This window comes from Puntigrus tetrazona, chromosome 1, assembly GCF_018831695.1.
Source record: "Puntigrus tetrazona isolate hp1 chromosome 1, ASM1883169v1, whole genome shotgun sequence".
Lineage (NCBI taxonomy): Eukaryota > Metazoa > Chordata > Actinopteri > Cypriniformes > Cyprinidae > Puntigrus > Puntigrus tetrazona.
The window spans coordinates 11,633,511-11,654,795 of NC_056699.1; the positions used below are offsets into that span (position 1 = coordinate 11,633,511).

The following is a 21,285-nucleotide window of genomic DNA, read 5'->3' on the forward strand; positions in this document are numbered from 1 at the left end:
GAAGATGAAGTTGCATTACAAAAATGAATGAATGCAACCAAACGGTAATCTGGAGGGAGGTGTGCATAATGTAACTGAGCCAAACTGATAAGTACTAGAAATTCATAGAACCACTTCTGAACAGAAAGACAGGTGACGAGAGAGAGAACATGTGGTAGGGTCAGTATGTTTTAATGAGCAGTTTTTGTTCTGTTACTGGGTGGATTTAAGACTCTGACCATTAGAATGTTAATCTGTTTAAAGCCAATCACACTCTTGCCTGAAGAGGGGGAGTACAATCACACACTTTCTCCCTCACACACACATACACATTCATTAGCATTTAGCCCAAAAACATACACACAATAGGTCATTTGCAGACCCAAAACATACATACACCACCCCCTCAACCCAAAACACATACACACACCCAAAAGAAATATTTATTGCTTTGAGTCAATGCAATTTTCATTTAAGTTTCATTTACTCTAAAGTTAGTGGTTTAATGGTTTAATAAAGTCTTTAGCTCATCAAGGTTGCACTTATGTTAACAAAAATACAGTGCAAACAGTAAAATGTCATTACATCTGTTTTTTTGTTTTAATACATTTTTTTAATGTTGTTGTTTTTTATTGCAGTTTAATTTCCTCTGATAGCAAAGCTAAATTCTGAACAGAAATTACTCCAACGTGCTGCTTTGGTGTTAGTTAAACATTAGTTTTTAAATTATGGACACTGTTATTATTATTAAAATGTATTTTAAAATGTAACAAATGTCTTTACCATCATTTTTGATTACTGCGTCTTTAAGTATTAATTACTTTCAAATTAAAAAGTGTTGAAAGTTAGGAAAAAAACACCATAAAAGTTCCTTTTAATAAAAAATTAAAAGAGACAGTTGTGTAATCATTTTGTATTTATTTAGTTACTTATTGAGTATAGGAATAATATATATATTTTTTTTAAAATAGGAAGAAAATTGAGACTAATTATTATCGCTTCCTACTTATTATAATTGAGAAGAAAAACAGACATTCAGGTATTTGGATCTTAGAAATATTGAATAGTGTCTGTTAAATGTATACGTGTTAACATCTTTAACTTTTTCATCATTGTGCAGTTCAATGCACATAAAAGTTTAACTTGATTCCAGAGATTGGGGATGTGGACATCAGCTCTTCATTTACCACAATCATTCTCACTTAAAAAAAGATGAACAAAATAGCAAAGAGTATATTTTGACTGTATGTGAGTGACCTTGTCCTCTGGCTGCACTTCTGAACTGTTATCAAAGCTGATCCCTCTTTGTCTCAGCCTTGGACAAATCTCATACATATAACTCTATACTCTCATATCCCGAGACAGGCTTACTAAAAAAGTAAACTCACAGGTAAACTCGTACTAAAATAGTCGGAACGTCATCTGCAGTAGGCTGCATCTGAAAAGTAAACACGTAATGTAACCGGAAGTACTGTATCTAAAAACTTGTAGTAAAATATTTTAATGTAATCGGCAATGCGATCTAAACAGCAATCTAATGAGTAAAACGGACAATCTTAAAATTCTATCATGAAATAAGGCAATTAATGCAGTTCTGTTCATTAGAATACATGGTGTGTAAAGGGATATTTGTGTTGTGTGTGTGTAAGGGGGATTGTGGGATGAAAGCAGGGCGCGCGTGCTTAAACCTCTGTGCTGTTAGAACAATCGTTCTCCTCTCCATCTCGACCCGCTTTTCAGATTAAGTTTATTGCACAAATTCCACATCAGCTTACAGCACAACGTCCGATCTAACGTCTTCAAAACACGCTCCTTCTAAACCAAGTTTAAATTAGAACCCCGTACAGACAAACCCAAACCGACATCCGAAACTAAAACCATTTTGCGTTTTTTTTCCGATGCGTTCGCGTTTATCTTCGAGGACATAAGTAGATTTTTGTCAAATTTGGCAAAGTTCTGGAGATATCTTTCAGTGACTGCGTCCCCGGAGGATAGTTAGAATGTTCCTAAAGTTAAAAAGACACAAAGAGGCATAGTGTGAGAGGGTTTGATTCCAGTAAATTGTCCTGTTTTGTGTGTAAATGAGTGCTCGGGCCCAGCTGACACAACACTGAACATTCTGAGATAACACAAGCCTTCTCTTCTTCCTCCATTCACTTTCACAAAGCCATCTAGTGGTGTAAAAAGCTACTGGCTTTTCAAGTTTTAGTTATCGAGTTCAAAAGTTTCTCCATAATGACCTAAATAACATGAACAGTCTTTGTGCAGATGTTTTTCTTCTCAAACACTACCTCTGCATGGACACTTACAGTGAAGCTTTAAACATGGTTGGGAATACACAAAAAAAAGCACCATTTAAAAGGATAAATCAGGTCCAGATTTCTACTCTCTCATCATTTACCCACCCTCGTGTCATTCCAAACATGTTTGACTTTCTTTAAAAAACTTTGTGTGTTTATTTATTGTCAATAAGTCGATGGTAACATCTTTTATAAACTAAAATCTTTTGATATTCTATTCTGCATTCTAAATCTCAAATTAGATTAAAAAAAATATATATATAAAATATATATATATATATATATATATATATATAATATTTTTTTTATTATTTATTTATTTAGTTAGTTCATTTGAATATTAGCATAGGAAAACAAGGTGCCACATTAATTTTAAGCATATATGTAGTGTTTAATGAAACAAATGGAAGAAAATAGATTTCATTTGTTTAGGTAATACAACTTTTGTTTTCAAGGCAAAAAAAAATCTACACACTAGTCTTTCAATATGACATTTATCTCACTTCATTGCCACATGAATTTATTGACCCCTGTATTTTGTGCATTTATACATGGTATAACACTGGTACCATTCAATTTATTACAGAATTTGAAAAGTTCCCTGCCACTTTTTAATGCAATATCATTTTAAAAAGGCAGTCCAGCAAACTTGTCTTTCACTCTCTAGTTTCAGTTGTTGCCTGTTACAAAGTAATCAGATTTTAGAAACAGTCTAGGAGTGCTTGTCAGCAGTTTCCATTAGATACTGTTTTCTGCTCTTGGAACTAAACGTTTCTTCAGCGATGACGTTTTTAATCCTGTCACCATGTTGATCACTTATTGCTAAGTGTCTGCTAATTTCAGCAGCAATCGTATTTATAATCGTTCTGAACACTGATCATCATGAATATACTGTATTTCCGAGGCAGCCAAGCCGAAGTTCACAATGGTCACATTAGGGTTCAGAGGCCAAACCAGCAGCAAACTCCACCAAAGTACGTGTAGGTCTTCCAGACATTCCTTTTCTCAGGTATGGAACTTCATCCTTATTGGTCATGACTCCAGCAATGTCGAGGTGAGCCCAATGATCAGCTGTCACAAACTCTCTCAGGAAGGCTGCGGCAGTGCAGGCGCCACCTGAACTGTGAGGTCACACACACACACACACACACACACACACACAGTGTTATGGCAACTCAAAACATGCACAGTAATTATTAGGGATTACAAAACAAATATACTACTATCCAAAGCTGCTAAGAATTTCAAACGTTTTTTGAAATAGGTCTCTTATGCTCACCAAGGCAGCATTTCATTTACTAAAAAATAAAAGCACCTATGTTAAAAAATAACTGGATTGTACAAATGTAGAACATGGCAGACAGTTTTCCTTTTCACATAATCCTTCAGATATCATTCAAATAAGGCAAAATGATGCCCGGTCTGTTGGTCTGTTTAATTAACTGTTGCGATGCTGTGACATTATAAGACACATATAATATAAATTATTACAATATAAAATCATTGTTTCTATAATAATATACTTTATATTTATTTCTGTGATGCAAAGCTTTCACATGCAAAGCTGATGATTTCCATCAGACAGTAGTCCAGTCTCACAATCCTTCAGAAATCATTCAAATATGTGGATTTACTCAAATGATCAATGTTGGCAACAGTTGTGCTTCCAAATATTTTTTTGGAAACCTTCTTCAGGAATCTTTGATGAATATAAAGCTAAAAAAAAAAGCATATACTCAAAATATAAATCTTTCTAACAATGTAAATATTTGGTATCACTTCTTTTTCAAAAGTGTAAAATTTAAAAAAAAAAAAAAAAAAAAAAGAAAAGAATAAAAATAAACTTTTGAAAAGTAGTGTATATTGTTAGAAAAGATTTCTATTTTAAATTCTATACATTTTTTTTTACAATCAAATAATTCAGAAAAAAAAAAATCACATCCAAAAATGATTAAGCAGCATAACAGCTTCCAGCACTGATTATAAATCAGCATATTAGAATAATTTCTGAAGGATCTTGTGACACTGAAGACTGGAGTAAAGAGGCTGAAAATTCAGCTTTGCATCACAGGAATAAATTCTATGTATGTATGAATCCATCTCAACAGCCTTTAGTTCACATAACACCCCAGTCGAACCATGATCTGCTATTAAAAAAATGTAAACAATGTGTTAAATATGTACCGGCTATATTTTCCAATGTTGTTCAGATCTGCCAGAGCGCTCTCTGTTATTTGTTTGGTGTAATGGTGAAACAGTGGCATCCTCCACACCCTGTCACCAGTAACAATGCTTGCCTAGGAGTACACAAAAAAACAAACAAACATATGAAGACATTAGTTTCCACAAAGCCATACAGCATGGAAGAACAATGCCAATGACGAATGGTATTCAAGTGATTTTAGCATTCAGCTTATTACCTTATGCAGCCGCTCCCACAGCCAATCAGAGTTAGTAAACACGCCTGCAGCAGCAGAACCTAAGGCCACATCCATGGCACCTGCCAGAGGAACAAAGACAGAGAGAAACCATTAATACAGTATGAGTCCGTGTGAAACCGAAAGCATGAATGCAGCTTGTGAGTTGATACCTGTAAGCGTAGCTGCATTTATTATTGCTCTGGGTTTGAAACTGTGAGCATAACACAGAGCATCAGCCAAAATCAGTCTGCCCTCCGCATCAGTGTTGTCAATCTACCAAAGAAAAAACAATGTTCTCTCTCATTTCTATTTCTTACTGAGAATATCTATTTGTCAGAGTCTATAGGAATTTGAGCAGAAACATCATCAAATTCATAAAGTTGTCTTTTGGATGTGATTAATTGCAATTTATTGGTTGACAGCACTGATATAATCACATAAGAAATGTACTGTTTATGGACTTTACACATTTTTTTTTTAATCAAAATATTTTTATTCAGCAAAGGCACTAAAACAATGCAAAGTGACTAACTGTTGTTATCTGTTGATAATAATAAAAAAATGTTTCTTGTGCACCGGATCAGTATATTATAATGTTTTCTAAAAGAAACCTACCATAACAGGTATAAGATATAGATTTTCCATATATATATATATATATATATATATATATATATATATATATATATATATATATATATATATATAAAATGGAAAGGTTTTTTAAGTTTACTTAACCCTTGTATTTTAATTTAAAGCTTATTTTGGTTTCAGCTTGACAGAGATAAAATAATACTTGTCAGACACCCATTTAAAGACCCCTGGAGAAACTCAGGATAACTTTTTTTTATTATTTATAATGATAACATATGATGCAGATGTCAAACAGTAACATGCAGTCTCTTTGTGCACACAGGTACGACATATACAGGAGGAGAGTACCTGAATGGTTTTGCCATTTTTGGCACGGACAACATCGCCTGGTTTATTTGCTTTTCCACTAGGCATGTTTTCACAGAGTGGTGCCAAACCTGAAATAAGAAACAAGATTAGTCTGTGTGCCAACGGTTACATCAGACAGCGTCTGTGACAGTGGACAGACCAATGATATTGATGGGGAGTTTCAAAGCTGCTGCCGTTACTACAGCAGAACACACAGTGGCTGCTCCACCCATATCTGCTCTCATGGCATCCATGCCAGAAGAAGGCTTCAGAGAGATCCCACCGCTGGAATGAGACGGACAAACTTATTACTTGCTTAAAAATCACAACTACTGATGTTTTTAGGTAAAGATATAATTACCTATCGAAGGTGATTCCTTTTCCCACCAACACAAGAGGAGGCTGGGCAGAGTCTAAACTGCCTTTGTAATGCAGCTCCAGAAAGATAGGGGGCTCCTCTGAGCCTTTAGAAACGCTCAGAAAAGCCCCCATTTGCTCACTCTCAATCCAAGACTGAGGCCTTCAAAATGAGTAAGAAACAAACACAAGAGTGTCACGTTGCTTTCTGATTAATGAAAAGTATGACAGACTTTGATGAACTTTGACACTACCTCTTGTGGACAGCCACTTTGTGAGCAAAGGGTGAGAGTTTCTGCTCTATAGTGTTTGCGAATACAGTGGGAGTGATGTGATTGGCTGGAGCTTCCATCAGTTGTCTAGCCAGGTTCTGCCCGTCCCCATAAAGAAGACCTTTCTGCCATGCTGCTGAATCCACACTGCGAAGAAACAGGAAAATCATTCTTAGGATGAGCGTAAGGGGCGCCATGCATGTGGCTTTATTACAAATCATGGAATAAGTCTTCTAATATTTAAACATCCGTGTTTTATGTACCTCCTGTACGGTTGGGTTGTGACACGGACCTTCTTCTTGGTTTTGAGCTCATCGTATTCAAAAAGCCCGAGCACAGCGCCCTCTGCTGCTGACTGCCCATCTCCACAAGGGTCCACCTCCACATGAGCTATTTCCAGGTCCTGAAGCTGCCTGCAGCCCGCTGCACAGACAGGAAAATGTTCAATACATGTACTGTGAACAACAAACTACTTATTCCACAAGACAACAATTACATTGTGTTACACAGTATTATATTTGTAAATAAAAAGCAGAATGAACAACCTTCAATACTCAAGTTTTTGTTCATTTCATTTATGTGAAATCATTTTTTTTGGAGTAAAATACACTTTCAGACCAAAGGACAGAAAGATTTTGAATATTTTTAAAGAATTTTCTTCTGCTCATCAATCCCGCATTTATTTGATTCAAAACATAGCAAAAGTAGTAATATGGTTAAAACAGCTTTCTATTTAAAAACATTTTAAAATGTAATTTATTGCTATGATTTCAATGCTATTTTACACCAATCACATGATGCTTTAGAATTCTAATATTCAGATTTGCTGCTTAAAAAAACATTAATTATTATTGTTATTACTGAACACAGTAGAGTTGTTTTTTAAGTTTCTTTGTTGAATAGAAAGTTAAGAACTGAATTTATCTGGAATAGAAATCTTTTGTAACATTATAAATGTCTTTATCAGTAATAATAGTAGCTATTTACATGACAAATATGATTAGAAATTACAAGTATAACAAATACAATAAAAACCAGCAAACAAACGTTCTATTAGATTATTTTTTTACATTAACAAAATAAAAGGTTCACTTCATAAGAGTTTTCTACATATATTAAAATCAGGATAGTCCAACAAAATATGTTTAAATGTCTTTATCATCTATTTTGATAAGAAAAATATATATGCTTGCTACTATTTATTTCTATAATTCATCATTAATAAATATATTATTTATATTGATTGAACGCTTTTATATTGTATACTGTATAATGATTCAAAAGCTTTTTATTTTAGATAAATGCTGAGTTTGTGGTATTTCTGTTTATCAAAGAATAATGAAAAAATACTCTGTTTTTACTCTGTTTAATAGACTGTTTTAAATATCGATGACAATAAATAATAATATTGTTTCTTGAACAGAAACTCAGCATATTAGAATGATTTCAGATGGATCATGTGACACTAAAGACTGGAATACTAATAATGAAAATAATCACAGGAATAAAATATGTATTTTAAAGTGTAACATTTTTCACAATATTACTTGTATTTTGAATTTAAAAAAATCTTTAAGAATTCTTTTAAAACACTCAAAAATCTCAGTGTCCAAAACATTTGACTGGTAATACTATGACAGGTTTTCTTCAGATTAACCTGAACACAATGATATCATTTACCTGATACAGCTGCACGAATGTTTTCCTTACAGTTGTCCCAGTTTTCTTTTCCACACACACCTGCGTCGCCCTTACCAAGACCAACCACAACTACACTAGGGAAATCCTTCACAAGAAAAGGACTTTTGTAAGAATTTACTGATATACTGTAATCAAGCATCTCAAGGACAGTCAAGATCACGTAGGACTGAGTTCACACCTGATGCAAACCATAGAAGATCCTGCTCTTGCCTTTTTTCAGGGGAGGTCCAGACCTACAGAGCACAGAGGGGGGATTAAAGAACGGATGGTGCAAGAATCGAAGAGACGGACGAGAAGTCAGATGAGTGACTTACATCGACAGCATTTCTGACAGTTTTCCAGAGATCGAGGTGTCAAATGCCGCCGCTGCCTCTGTGAAATGTATCCCGTCATTGTTTGGCTGATTCTCATACACGCCGAGAACTAAACCCTAAATAATTACATTCAAACATAACAACAAAAGCAACACGAACGGCTTGTCAGTGGCCTGTATGTACAGAGAGACATTCAGCGAATTATGAAACTTACTTTTCTTGTGCTGGAAGCGGTACTAGACTTTGAAAAAAGTCTACAGTTGTGTTTTCGGATTACAGTAAGCAACGCCCTTCTGAACGGTATCAACATTATTCCTAAAGTTATGAAACAGACTCAACCGTGATGGAGATAAACCTTAGAAAGCCACACGTGACATAAAAGGTTGAAAATCGCTCACAGGCGCAGCTACTGACGTCATCAAAAGACGACATTTTATTCCAAAATAAAAGTCAAAAATGTATTTTAAGTCATACATTTTAATGGACTTGCTTTGCCATCTGTATTTAAAAATAAATAAACTCTGTAAGGACAAGATGATCTTGTTTAATTTAATTCAACATTTCTATTCAACTTTAAATTCAAACAATAATGACAATTTGTATGTTGTATTAGTTCATAAACACTTTAAAACCAGCATGCTTGGTACCAACTTTTACATAATTTAATCTTAAATAAATAAACAGGACACTTATATGCAATGTTGAAAAATAATATTGTGTTTACATTTTAAATACCTGGTTTATTGGTTCCTTTCGAAGTTTCGAAGCGATTTTAAACGTGCTATTAAATATTAATTATCAATTAAAACCCGTTTGATTAGTCTCATCAAACAGTGTATTTTACTTCATTTCACCGTACCTTTTTAACTCTAGGCAATTAAAGTATAAGTCTTGCTGCCAAAAGATAGCGCTGAAATAAAATCATGTACAAGATTATGTAAACAGTGCACGAAGAATAGACATAGAGCACGAGTATTTAACTTTTGCGCACTATTTTGTAAGTGAATTAAAGTGGCCCAACATTCTCTCGAGGCTACTGCGCATGACTTTCTGACTGCTCGTGTGAAGTAGGCTCGGCCTAAATGTTTTCATCCCGTTCGAAAGCGAAATTGGCCTCGAACGGCCGCCGATCGAGGGTAAAAGAAGGCGAGAAGTCTAAGCCGTCGATGCGTGTATTGTTACGACCGCTGAGTAAACGGGCATTTTAGAGGTGTGCGGATTTTGGCGGCGATCGGGAGGAGCTTCCGCTACGCCTCGCGTGTCACTAGGCCCGCTGACCCACATTCGCGAGACCGCTCGCTCGAGGAAGTGCGCGCATGAAATTCGGCATAGGATTTCTGTTTATTGCACCGATTATTCAACGCAACGCAGCGCCGCATCGTGATCTCGGGGCCAAGGAGCGTATATCTGACAGGCACCTGTGCGAGTGTGTTTTTTGGTAGGTACCGAATGTATTTATGTTGTTAAAGGCAGTAGTTCCGCGATACGTACATGCAGCTGTGCAGGAGGAAACCCACAGTGTGTGTAAGAATTTGAGAAGAAGTATTAAAAAGTAATATTATCTAAGTGCGGATGTAACTGTTCATGCACTGACGTGACATTTCATTTATCTTCATGACAAGTTTGGTATATTAAGGACGTTTTCTTACAACGCCAGTGTCCTCGTTTGGAGGATTTGACTTGAATTTGAATGAATGATCGGTATGTTTGTTATTACAGCTGTTTTGGTTGCAATTTCCATGTAATTATTTGGCTGGAGTGGAATGATGAGCGTAATGTTTGAGGCTTGAGGTCTTACTAGCATACTTTAAAATACACACTTCAATTCTGTCATGATTTGGTCTGATGCAGAGTGAGTGTGACTATTTGAACCAGCAAGTGAAAATGTGGTAAAGGTCTATATCATTTGTAAAGGCAACTATTTATGTTGAGTAAGCGGTCATGTGACCCCAAGCTCTGTCCGTCAATTAACCTTTAACCTCTGACCGTGGCAAGTCAGAAACATATTGAACTACGCTGTTAATTCTTCATTTAATTTATCTGATTGTTTGTTTCCACAGGCTTTCACGTTGGCAAGTCGTCTTCACCGATGTCTTCCCTATGCGTTAGGTTTTTTAACCCCAGACCGATCCATAAAACAGCTTTATCATGAGCTCCAGAGACAGGTAGAGCTCAAACAAACTTGTTTGGGGTTTTTGCTGGAATAAAGCTTTTGTAGAAACCGTGATACGTTTTTCATGATTCTTCAATGAATGAAGAGCAGCATTTAAATTGCATTAGCACTCCTTCATTTCTGTAACGTTAGAGGTTTCTTTTTAGTCACATTTGGTTAATTTAATGCGCCCTTGATGAATTAGGGTATTAATTATTTCCCCAAACGTTTAAATTGTACTTAAATTAATTTAGACGCTTTAGTAGCACAATGTAGTAGTTAGATACAGTTAATGTTTTGATTCATGCATGCATAGCAACAACCTGCTTATTAAAATATAATTACAATTTTATATGCATTTTCAGTGTCCCACTTTCTGCATGTACATATTAAAGAAAGTACATTAGGAGTTGGTCGTCAGCATTAGTCTATTTTTAGAAGCACATGGCTTCTGTTTCCTTCTCTTTTTAGTAATAAAAAAAAAACAGGAATTCTGTGACGCAGACATGTAACCGTATTGCAGAAAAGAAAAAATGGTTCTCCATCATAAAGAGAATAAATGTGTGTCCTATTTTAGGGATGATTGTAGTGTTTTTGATGGGCTGATGGAGGAAGATGAGAAAGATAAGGCAAAACGGTGAGTTAAATTGCTCTCAATTAAATTATTACTTATTAAATATTTTTGGGTATAAAATATTGTAGACATGAGTATTTGAATGTGAAAAGCTGCATTTCTGAAATTCTGCGTTCTTGCAGTATTGCATTGTTATTAAAAACACCAGCGTTTTTCTGAGTTTACAGTTCTTCAACATCTGAACTAGGCTTATTAATATGGCTTATGTTTTTCATTTCTCTCATGAGCCAGGAAAAGAGTAATGGAAAATGTCAATATCATAAACGCATCATAAAACCTTGTTTAAAAGCAGCATTTTCCAGGTTCTGCTTACATGCTTCTGCTGTTGGTGTAAAGGTTAATGTTTACAGTAAAAGTTTTCTTCCAGCATGCCTAAAGTGATGTTTTTATGATGAATAAGCACTTTCAGCCTTCTCTAATGCTTTGTTTTCTCAACTTTATTATCTTCAATTACAGAGTTTCAAGAAATAAGTCGGAGAAGAAAAGGCGAGACCAGTTCAATGTTCTCATTAAAGAGCTTGGCACCATGTTGCCCGGAAATACGCGCAAGATGGACAAGTCTACAATATTGCAGAAAAGCATAGACTACCTGTGCAAGCACAAAGGTGAGGCAAATAATTACTGCAATAATGAAATATCTGTAGTATTATTTTTCCATGGCACCCATGCACACAACAGGTGTGTGTGATGGGTTCTAATGCATACACACACACACAGAAAACTGTTTACATCCAAGTGGAATGCTGTAATAATCACTTTTCACAATTAATTTATCACAGTAAAAGTTATAATCTTGATTTATTACGCTGTTCTGCTATCACGCTACTCATGCAGTTTTTGAAGTATGCGTGTTTTGAGCCATATGCTAATTTTCTGTATGCATTGTATACCTGGATAACCTACAAAATACCAGAAAGGTGTAGTAAAAATCACCTTATACATTTTTGAGGGAAACATTGCAGAATTTTTCTTCATATAATGGACTTTAAGGGGTTGAAGGTCCAAATTGAAGTTTGATTGCAGCTTAAAAAAGGCAGATAAGAAAAAAGGTATCTAGTGAAATGGTTGGTCAGTTTTTCAAAAAAAAAAAAAAAATAATAATAATAATAATGTACATACTTATTAACCACAATTCCTTGACTTGCACTCTGACTACATGTGTTATATAGTCATGTTAGAAAGGTCACGTGTGACGTAGGGTTGGAGGAGAAAATGAGAATAAGTGCAGCCTCGGTGAACATAAGAACCTTCTTTTAAAGGTAACTTGATTACCGAGCCAAAATGTAGGTAGTGTAGTCTTTGAGCAACTGAAACATTCAGATCCTAGGAACACGGTTTCTAAGGAATTGTTTTTGTTCACATGCAGAAATTGCTGCACAGTCTGAGTCGAGCGAGATCAAGCAAGATTGGAAACCTCCATTTCTTTGCAATGAGGAGTTTACACAGCTGATGCTCGAGGTATGACCCTGCTTCGGGCAATATGTGTGCTTGTATTTGTTTTTCTCTTTCTGTTTCATCCTGTTGTGAAAGATGTTACCACTAATAAAAAACGAGTGCATCCTCATTTATGTTAAATGTTTTTACCCATTACTTCTGCATTTTTAGTTTATGCATTGAAGCTATTTTAGTAATGCATTTTTATGTTGGTTTTTTTTTTAAGGCGCTGGATGGGTTCTTCATAGTGATGCTGACAGACGGCAACATCATTTACTCCTCAGAAAGTGTAACTTCTCTGCTTGAGCATTTGCCTGTAAGTGAGAGCTGGCAGATTGTTTGCAGTCTGTTTGAAGATTTAATTTGGTCTTGCAATTGCTACATTTTATATTTGTCGTATGTTCATATATATGTAAACATGTTTGTTTCAGTCGGATATGGTGGATCAGAACCTTTTAAACTTTCTACCATTGGGGGAGCATGCAGAAGTCTATAAAGTGCTGTCCTCACACCCAGACATTGAAAACCTCAACTCTGATTACCTCAAATGTGAGTATCCAACCCCAAACCCCCTATCAGATATCTGTTTTGCGGTGGTATTTTTCCCTGCTCCGTAGGGCTGGGCGAAATACCAATTATTTGTGGCGAAAAAATTAAGTGTTTATTTGGCCATTAATTGTTTGGTTGTTAAATTGACTAGCTGTGTAAGATCCTTTCTTGACTGGCTTGTATTGAGAGCATTAAAAGTAAAGAGCATTCCTACACTTGAGTAGCAAAAATATCATTCAAATAAGAGACTAATTGTCTTTTTAGCATTTCAAAATGACATTAAATGAAGGATTTTTATGCATATACATAAAAATGTATGTTTATGCTTTATTGTATGTAATATAAATTTATACTTTCTTTACATTGGAATTTAACGTATTTTTATGTATTTCTGTCAATTACATTCCTTTTTTCGATTTTTCTTTCACTAGTTTCAAAGGCAGCATTTCTAATAGAACTAATTTTTCAAGAAAACAGTTTCAATTTTAGTTCACAATTAACTGTTGAGTGTTCATTTTAAACGTGAAAGCTTTATCACTTAATAGTCTTGTCCTGCTTCCCACTGAGATGGAAAAAATGACTCTATGCCAGTGTCTGCTGCCTCAGCATATTTGCATTGTACAGGAGCGATTCTAATTCATGCGCCTAATGTTTTTTCGTTGTTGTTCGTTTGTCTCAGCCAAGAACCAGATGGAGTTTTGTTGTCATATGCTCCGAGGTTCTGTGGATCCCAAGAAACCGCCTGTGTATGAATATGTCAAGTTTATTGGCAATTTTAAGTCACTCGCCAACAGTGAGTGTTTATTTTCCTCCTTGATTTAAACCGACTAAATACTAGACCATATGTTAACCGCGTTCATTACTGCCCAAAGCAAAATGTATAGACGGCCAATTTCTTTTTCAACACAAATCTCCACTTTGAATGCTCTCCCAGTGCCTCTTGCAACCCGAAATGGCCTCGAGGGAATTTTACAGCACTCGTTGCAGCCTGCCTTCGATGATAAAGTCTGTTTTATCGCGACCGTGAGGCTCGCCAAACCCCAGTTCATCAAAGTAAGCTGAAAATCATCAGAGCAAAAATAGATCCCCCATTACAAATACTCTGAAAGCAAACAGCCATAGACATGCATCGTAACAAAGCACTAGCGAAAGCATTCTAATATCGACCTGTTTGTTGTTATTGATTACGTGCAGGAGATGTGCATGGTAGAGGAGCCCAATGAAGAATTCACATCTCGACACAGTCTGGAGTGGAAATTCCTCTTATTAGATCACAGGTTTTCACACTTACTCAACAATATCATTTCCTCCGTGTTTGTAACGTCCAGTTTTTCCTTCACTGAGATAATCTGTGTGTTCTTTTGTTACAGGGCGCCTCCTATCATTGGCTATATGCCCTTTGAGGTGTTGGGAACGTCAGGCTATGACTATTATCATGTAGACGACTTGCATTCATTGGCCAAATGCCACGAGCATTGTGAGTTTTAAACTAACTAACATTTAACATTAACTTTCCTTTAGTGGCGTATTTTTCACACGTCTCTATTATTCTCTGTCTGCTTGTAGTAATGCAGTTTGGAAAAGGGAAATCGTGTTATTATCGCTTTTTAACAAAAGGGCAGCAGTGGATTTGGCTTCAGACTAACTACTACATCACCTATCACCAGTGGAACTCAAGACCGAGTTCATCGTGTGCACGCACACAGTTGTGAGGTACGCAGAGACTCTGATTGAAAGATACCATGAGCGACCTTGCTTCTGTTTTAATTTTGAGTGGTTTTTGTCTTTTAGTTATGCTGAGGTGCGAGCGGAGCAGAGGAGAGAGATGGGTATAGAGGAATCTCCCCCTGAGCTGCCCGGAGATAAGGTGAGATGCTTCTGATATAGTAACCTTTCAGAAATAGTCCACTAATGTGATGTAATGGACAATGGCTTATCTAAGAGAGGCTGCGATTAAGTTTTTTCATTGCAGTGGTGAAAAAAACGCCCGTTTATCCAATGCGAGGTTCAGTATTGATTGACTTATGAGATTGAACTGAATGATTAACAGATTAATGTGTCTTACTTATGGTAAGTGAACTTAATGTTGTAAATACATTTTATTATATACTTGCTGACTGGAGTTAGATAATAAATATATATGCACACACACACACACACAGCACTGTTGCGCTGCAGAGTTCTCGAGTTCGAATCCCGACTCAAGGACCTTTCTCCAAACCTGTCCCCTATCGCTCTCCCACTTCGTTCAAAGGCAAAAAGGCCAAGAATAAATTAAAAAACAATTGTTCTCCGTATCAGTCATGGCAAAAAAAATTCCTAACTTTCCTTTCACTTTCCAGCAGTCTCAGATTTCTGGCTCTGAATCGGAGTTAAACACCTCCAGACTGAAGGAGGTTCTGGAGCGCTTCAGTAACAGTCGCACACCGTCAACCTCCTCAAGGAGCTCCCGCAAGTCTTCACACACCGCCGTGTCTGACAACACCTGCACCTGTAAGCCTTCAGAAGAACTGAAAGTGTGCTCTTCTGATGTGTTTTCCTGGTTTTGTGCCCGTTTCAATCTCTTGTTTCTGTATGATTTCATTAGCAACTCCCTCTAAGCTGCAGATGGACGTGAGCACTTCACCCCGGCCCGCCACCGTTGACATGACACCCCAACGTCGCTCTTCTATCAGCACCCAGGTGAGACTTGTACATTAATCAATGTCAATACTTGGCAGTAATTATCTTACAAAGCAGTCCTAACAAATGGTTGTGTCTCATAGCAGCCCGAGTAATAATTGTGATCTTATTGGCATTATTTTTGATAGTCCATGAGTTCTCAGAACACCAATCAGACTGAATCTCCGGTCCAAATCAACCAACAGCAACAATCTCAACCACAGCAGCAGGTTCAGCCTAATGCCCTAGTAAGAGTCTGGTTTTATTTTTAGTGGTTTCCTATGTAAGCCCCTTTCCACCACTGAATTGAGAAACAAAAATATAATTGCAGCTTTTCGTTTCACAACTGTGACTTTAAAACTTGCAGTTGCAAGTGAATATATTACAATTCTAAGGGAAAAAAAAGTCATACATTTTTTTTCATTTTAAAGTCAAGATTTTAAATCACTGCCAGAAAAATCTGAATTGTGAGAGGGAAAAAGTCCTTTTTAAAAAAAAAAAAATCACAATAAAGTGAGAATTTCGAGATGTATACAAAATCTTAAGAACATTTCAATCTTTTTCCCCTCTCAGCATTGCACTTTATAACTCACAATTGTTTATAATACAATTGTGTGCTTATATTATGTAATTCTTAGGATTTTTTTTTTGTAATTCAGTGGTGGAAACAGCTTCCATAGTTTAGTTTTTTTAATTGACTTGCTTTTGATCTTCGTCCATGACACCATGATTTTCTGTGCTTTTTGAATGTAGTTCTCTGCGCAGTTGAACGCAATGCAGCACCTCAAGGAGCAGTTGGAGCAAAGGACGCGCATGATCGAAGCTAACATTCACAAACAGCAGGAGGAACTGAGACAGATTCATGAGCAGCTCCAGAGGGTGCAGGGACAAGGCCCTCAGGTACACATGTGTAACTGTCTGAATATTGCTATTGATTTTTGTTGTTATTAAGAAACAAAAGCCTGGGATTCACGATGGTGTCTTTCAGATGATACTGCAGCAGTCGGGTGCTGGACTGAGTGTACAGTTGCCGCAGGCTGGAGGAGCACAGACTAACATTTTAGGGATTGGAGCGCAGACCGGGGTTGTAACTATACAGGGCCAAAATGTGACAAGTACAGCACAGAGCGGGACTGTTCCACAGCAACAAGCCGTTTCACAGCAACAGGTTCCTCGGTCCCTGCCGCAGGGCTCTTCTGTTACACAGGTGACTTTTATCTTTTTTGCTCTGACAACCACTTGATTAGTCTTTTATTAAAAATGTAATGTCCCTAATGTATTCTGAACTTTCAGATACAGTAAAATCGGGTCCTTTTAAAATGTGTTATAAACGTATACTACCATTCAAAAGTTTTTAAAGTTGTAAATGTTTATTAAAGACATTTTATTAGACTGCATTTGTTAACTAAATTAAAAAAAAAATTAATATCAAGAAATATCATAAGTGTCACATGATCCTTCAGAAATCATTCTTACATACTGACTTGGTTGTCAAGAATCTTTTTGTGCTGCTTAATATTTTTGTGCAAACCAATGCATTTTTTTCCAATTTTTAAACATACATTTAAAAACATTTATTTTCAAATAAAAAAAATATTTACTGACCTTCTTCGTCTTCTATTTTTTTAAAGAAATAACTCTGTTGCTGTTTAGATGTAAGAAAGACTTTAACTGACATTTGTAAACACTACAGAACTGATTGGTATTACCAGTACCTTTTAGTTGTGTATTGCCTAGTAGCTTTTAAATAGCTCATTAACAATGACATAATCTTCTGTTCTCCACTTTATTTGGTGACATCATCTAAATGCATGATATCATTTTTGTCTCTTTCTCTCGCTCTCTTTCTTTTTCTCAGTGCGGTCCTGTGTATAATACCATGATGATCAGCCAGCCCGCCAATGCAAGTGTTGTGCAGATACCCAGCAGTCTGGCATCAAAAATAAATCAGGGAAATGCAATCAACAGGTGCATGTCTTTCCTCCATATCTCTTTTTTTCAGGACACCTTCTACAAATATTATCGTTATTATTGAATTATGTAAATATTTATAACTTGGTCTTTCTGTGTCACTCTCAGGTTTCCTGCCGGGCAGCAGTTGGTTACTAAGATTGTGACGGCTCCAATGGCATGTGGCACCGTCATGGTACCCACAACAATGTTTATGGGTCAGGTTGTCACGGCTTACAGTCCGTTTGCACAGCAACAAGGTCAGACACAGACCATAGCTCTGCAGCCTCAGTCAACGGTTCCTGCAGAACAGCAGGCTCAAACTACCACAAGTCAACAACAGGGGGCGACACAGCAACCAACAAAGCAGCAGCAACCATTTTTACAGGTAAGCAAGCAAGCGCACGTTGTAGTTTAATTTTGAGTCTACTGAGCTATGATTCGGTAATTGGTATGCATCACTACATGACATTCTATATGGTCTTCATACTAGTTCAGTTTATAAGCTTTCTTATAATCCTTTTTGTTTAAGTCAATATTTAAAGACCCTTTGTAAACTCTGGTACTTCTGTTTTGGGTAATCTCAAAAATACAATGGATATACAATAATGATTGTTATATAATATTTAAATATTTCAAGTAAATAGCTTTATATGTATCAAAGACAACTTTTAAACATTTATAATATAAGAAAAGTTGAAAATTGAGCTCCATATTAATTGAGTGTCAAATCAGCATAATCAATTTATTTCTAAAGGATCATGTGGCAATGAAGACAATGAGTTAAATGAAGATTCATCTTTTAAATCACAAGAATAAATTAGCAAATTATTTTAAGAACCACTGAGCCTAACAAATCCATTTAGATAGCCAAGTAAAACTTCCATCAGTTTATTTAATTAATTTATTTCAGGAGAAAATGAGTCAACTTTAATTTTAAATAAAGTGTTTGAGCTGTATCTAATTTTCTGCTATGTATTTGTCAGAGCACACGCCTTCTTCATGGCAACCAGTCCACACAACTGATCCTGCAGGCTTTCCCTATTCAACAGCAAGGTACATTTCCTCAATCACAACAGCAGCAGCAGCAGCAGCTGAAACCACAGACTCAAAAACAGCAGAAAGCAACCCCTTCTCGTCAGACTGACAGCACTAGTGCCAAGACTCAGTAACAAGGATGAATGCAGCAGTCAGTCCGATGGAGGAGCCGGCTAACATAGTCTGCTCTAGGAGATTATTGGTGCTGTATTTCATTTTGAAATCTCTACAATAAAACCGCTCTTCCTGGAAGCACCTTAGAAGATTTTAAGACAAGAAACTCCCTCAACATGGCAGCTGCGTGGAACACAACACCACCAGATGGACGCTGTGGCAACCGTGCGGAGCGTTTCACCAGACCAACAGGTGGTTGCCAAACTCATTATTTATTTCAACAGCAGAAAGCGTAGGATTGCTGGCCTTTGCATGGTCTTTGCCAAACAGAAACCCTGTTCTCAGTCTTTCACTGTAAACAGCCCAAAGAACTGAGTTTGTACAGTCTTGTGTACAATACCATGTAAATACACAACCGTAAAGGAACAAAGCAAGATACGGAATATTTTATATGCTGCATGAAAAGTGTAAACTTTCATTTGTAATTCCAGTTTTATGATTTCCATTTGTAAGTATTATTTTAACGTTTTTATATTATGCATATAGTGATGCTTCCTACTTTTAACCCTTACCTGACAATGGTCTCTTCATGTATAGTTATTGCGTTTAGTTTTTTTTTTTTTTTGGTTTTGTTTAGTTTTTTTGTGGGGAGGGATTATTATACCCCATTGTCCCTGACATACAAAAAAAATATCCAGTTTACATTGAGTTGTAATTATCACACACATTTGATGCAGAAGAATCAAAGTTGATGGTTTTAAGTGCCAAAATTTAGCTGCTTTGTTTAAAAAAAAAAAAAAAAAAATCTACATCTAGCTTTTTGTTGAATGTTGATTTGCTTTTTAGCCAAGTCATATTAGTCCAGTAGAATGTTTTTGTGCACCTTTCCCCTTTACTTATAGCACTTATTGTGTTCATACACACTAAAATAGTCCATTCTGCTAGTAATTGTGACCTAATGGTCTTTTAAGTTACTTTGTGTATGCATGAACAGTACACGTATTTCTCAAATGAGAATGACACGCCATGAATAAGCTTTGAAATCCTCATTCATTTTTGCTTTGTTCTCCCTCATGGATTTGGGAGCTATGCAAGAAGCCACATCCAGGGCACAGCGTTTCTGTTCGTGTGATTGAGGACGGTCTAGAGTACTGTGGACCTTTTTAGATCCCATTTTCAGGAAAAGAATGAGTATATTGTCTTCTTCCTATTTTGTTCCAAAGTTGTAATACGAACCGAAGCAGGGTTATTGTGCAGCTGTAGAGTCTTAAAATTAAGAGTGATCTTCCTTTTGGTGTGTGTGTGTGTGTGCGTGTAAGAGAGAGAGAGAGAATTTAAAGTGCGGGATATTATATCAATAACAGTTTGTGACACTTCCAGTATCGCTGTTTTGGTTGCTACTGTGTGTATTAAGCCCAGCGATGACCAATCAGTTCTTGCGTTGCAGTAACTTGGCATTCTAGATGTTTCCCCGTTGGCTTGTTGGCTATATACCTCAGAAATGGTTTTATATACAAAGTATTCAAAGCAATTTTATTTTCATATGGCAAAAGACTTCCGTGTTAACAGAATTGCTGTGTATAGACCGGTAGCACTGTTAAAGGTATATGGAAACTGAATAGATATTTGACATTGACTTTTGGAATTCCAAAAGTGGAGATGCCCCTTAAAAGTAGATGCCCAATTTTATTTTTGTTTTTGTAGTGTTGTGTTGTGAGGTTTGTAAGATTTTATTATGCACTAAAACCCTCAGTTATGTTAGCTGTTACTGTTGGAACCAGTGTTTCTCATAGTGTGTACAATCAAAAATGACTTTAAAAAATATATGCCCCCAAAAAAAGCTACTGATAAGCTGAAGACAGAACCGATACGAACTTTGGATGTCCCTGAACATTTCAACCTTCTGTATCAATTATTATTATTGTTGTTATTGTATGCAACCAAACGATTGTGCACTTTTGAATATGATAGTTATTTGGTTTTAACCCCAGAAATTTCATAGGCATTTGTCCTGATGAATATCAGCAGGTTGAATGAATAATGAAAAAAAAAAAAATGAATCGTTACACGAGTCCAAAGGCGTTTAACCCTAAAACGTGTTTATTTTGCTCCTACTGAATTGCTGTGCATTTCAGTGTAAAATCATGTTAACATAAATGTTTGCCCACAGATGATATTACCTTCAGTGTGAAATTGTAGGAACTGTCCATTGTCAGTTTACCAAAAACCTTTTTTTTTTTTTTTTTTTTTTTTTTTTTTTTTTCTCCACAATATTCAACCTTGAAATAAAGCAAACAATGTTATTCACATCGTCTACTAAATTGTCTGCTTCAAGATTTACTTTTCATTTTGGTATTTTTAAGGTGGCATAAATTCATAACTACAGTGCTAAATGGAACAGCTAATTGCTCATGCTAATTAACAGCAAACATTTCTGAACTCTTCCATTGTATCGCCAGAGAAACCGA

At 36.1% G+C, this 21,285-nt stretch overlaps 2 protein-coding genes across 2 annotated transcripts; one reads left to right on the plus strand and one right to left on the minus strand.

The window, feature by feature from the left end:
* Positions 1 to 2,649: 2,649 nt before the first annotated feature.
* Positions 2,650 to 8,698, minus strand: lap3 (leucine aminopeptidase 3). The gene is made up of 13 exons (XM_043235336.1): positions 8,500 to 8,698; positions 8,286 to 8,401; positions 8,150 to 8,204; positions 7,951 to 8,056; positions 6,534 to 6,693; positions 6,253 to 6,417; positions 6,003 to 6,161; positions 5,802 to 5,926; positions 5,642 to 5,730; positions 4,870 to 4,972; positions 4,700 to 4,779; positions 4,464 to 4,576; positions 2,650 to 3,400 (listed from the first exon to the last, which is right to left on the minus strand). Exons 1-13 carry the CDS (start codon positions 8,593 to 8,595, stop codon positions 3,214 to 3,216), a joined length of 1,554 nt encoding a protein of 517 aa, XP_043091271.1. The 5' UTR covers positions 8,596 to 8,698; the 3' UTR covers positions 2,650 to 3,213.
* Positions 8,699 to 9,008: 310 nt separating this feature from the next.
* clockb (clock circadian regulator b) lies at positions 9,009 to 21,064 on the plus strand. Its single transcript, XM_043235323.1, is given in 22 exon segments — positions 9,009 to 9,723; positions 10,346 to 10,450; positions 11,015 to 11,074; positions 11,528 to 11,676; positions 12,438 to 12,529; positions 12,732 to 12,821; positions 12,937 to 13,054; positions 13,734 to 13,847; positions 13,989 to 14,107; positions 14,249 to 14,331; positions 14,425 to 14,531; positions 14,621 to 14,734; positions 14,737 to 14,767; positions 14,846 to 14,921; positions 15,400 to 15,547; positions 15,642 to 15,736; positions 15,865 to 15,963; positions 16,469 to 16,615; positions 16,704 to 16,922; positions 17,574 to 17,683; positions 17,795 to 18,053; positions 18,652 to 21,064. Coding segments are annotated over 21 exon segments (2,433 nt in total). The 5' UTR covers positions 9,009 to 9,723; positions 10,346 to 10,433; the 3' UTR covers positions 18,838 to 21,064.
* The last annotated feature ends 221 nt before the right edge of the window (positions 21,065 to 21,285 follow it).

Excerpts from the sequence above, each read along its gene's own strand:
- lap3 (XM_043235336.1), bottom strand. The coding sequence starts at position 8,595 with ATGTTGATACCGTTCAGAAGGGCGTTGCTTACTGTAATCCGAAAACAC. Across the intron at positions 8,205-8,285 it reads CTGTCAGAAATGCTGTCGAT|GTCTGGACCTCCCCTGAAAA; the intron begins GTAAGTCACTCA and ends TGTGCTCTGTAG. Across the intron at positions 4,577-4,699 it reads TGTGGGAGCGGCTGCATAAG|GCAAGCATTGTTACTGGTGA; the intron begins GTAATAAGCTGA and ends GTGTACTCCTAG.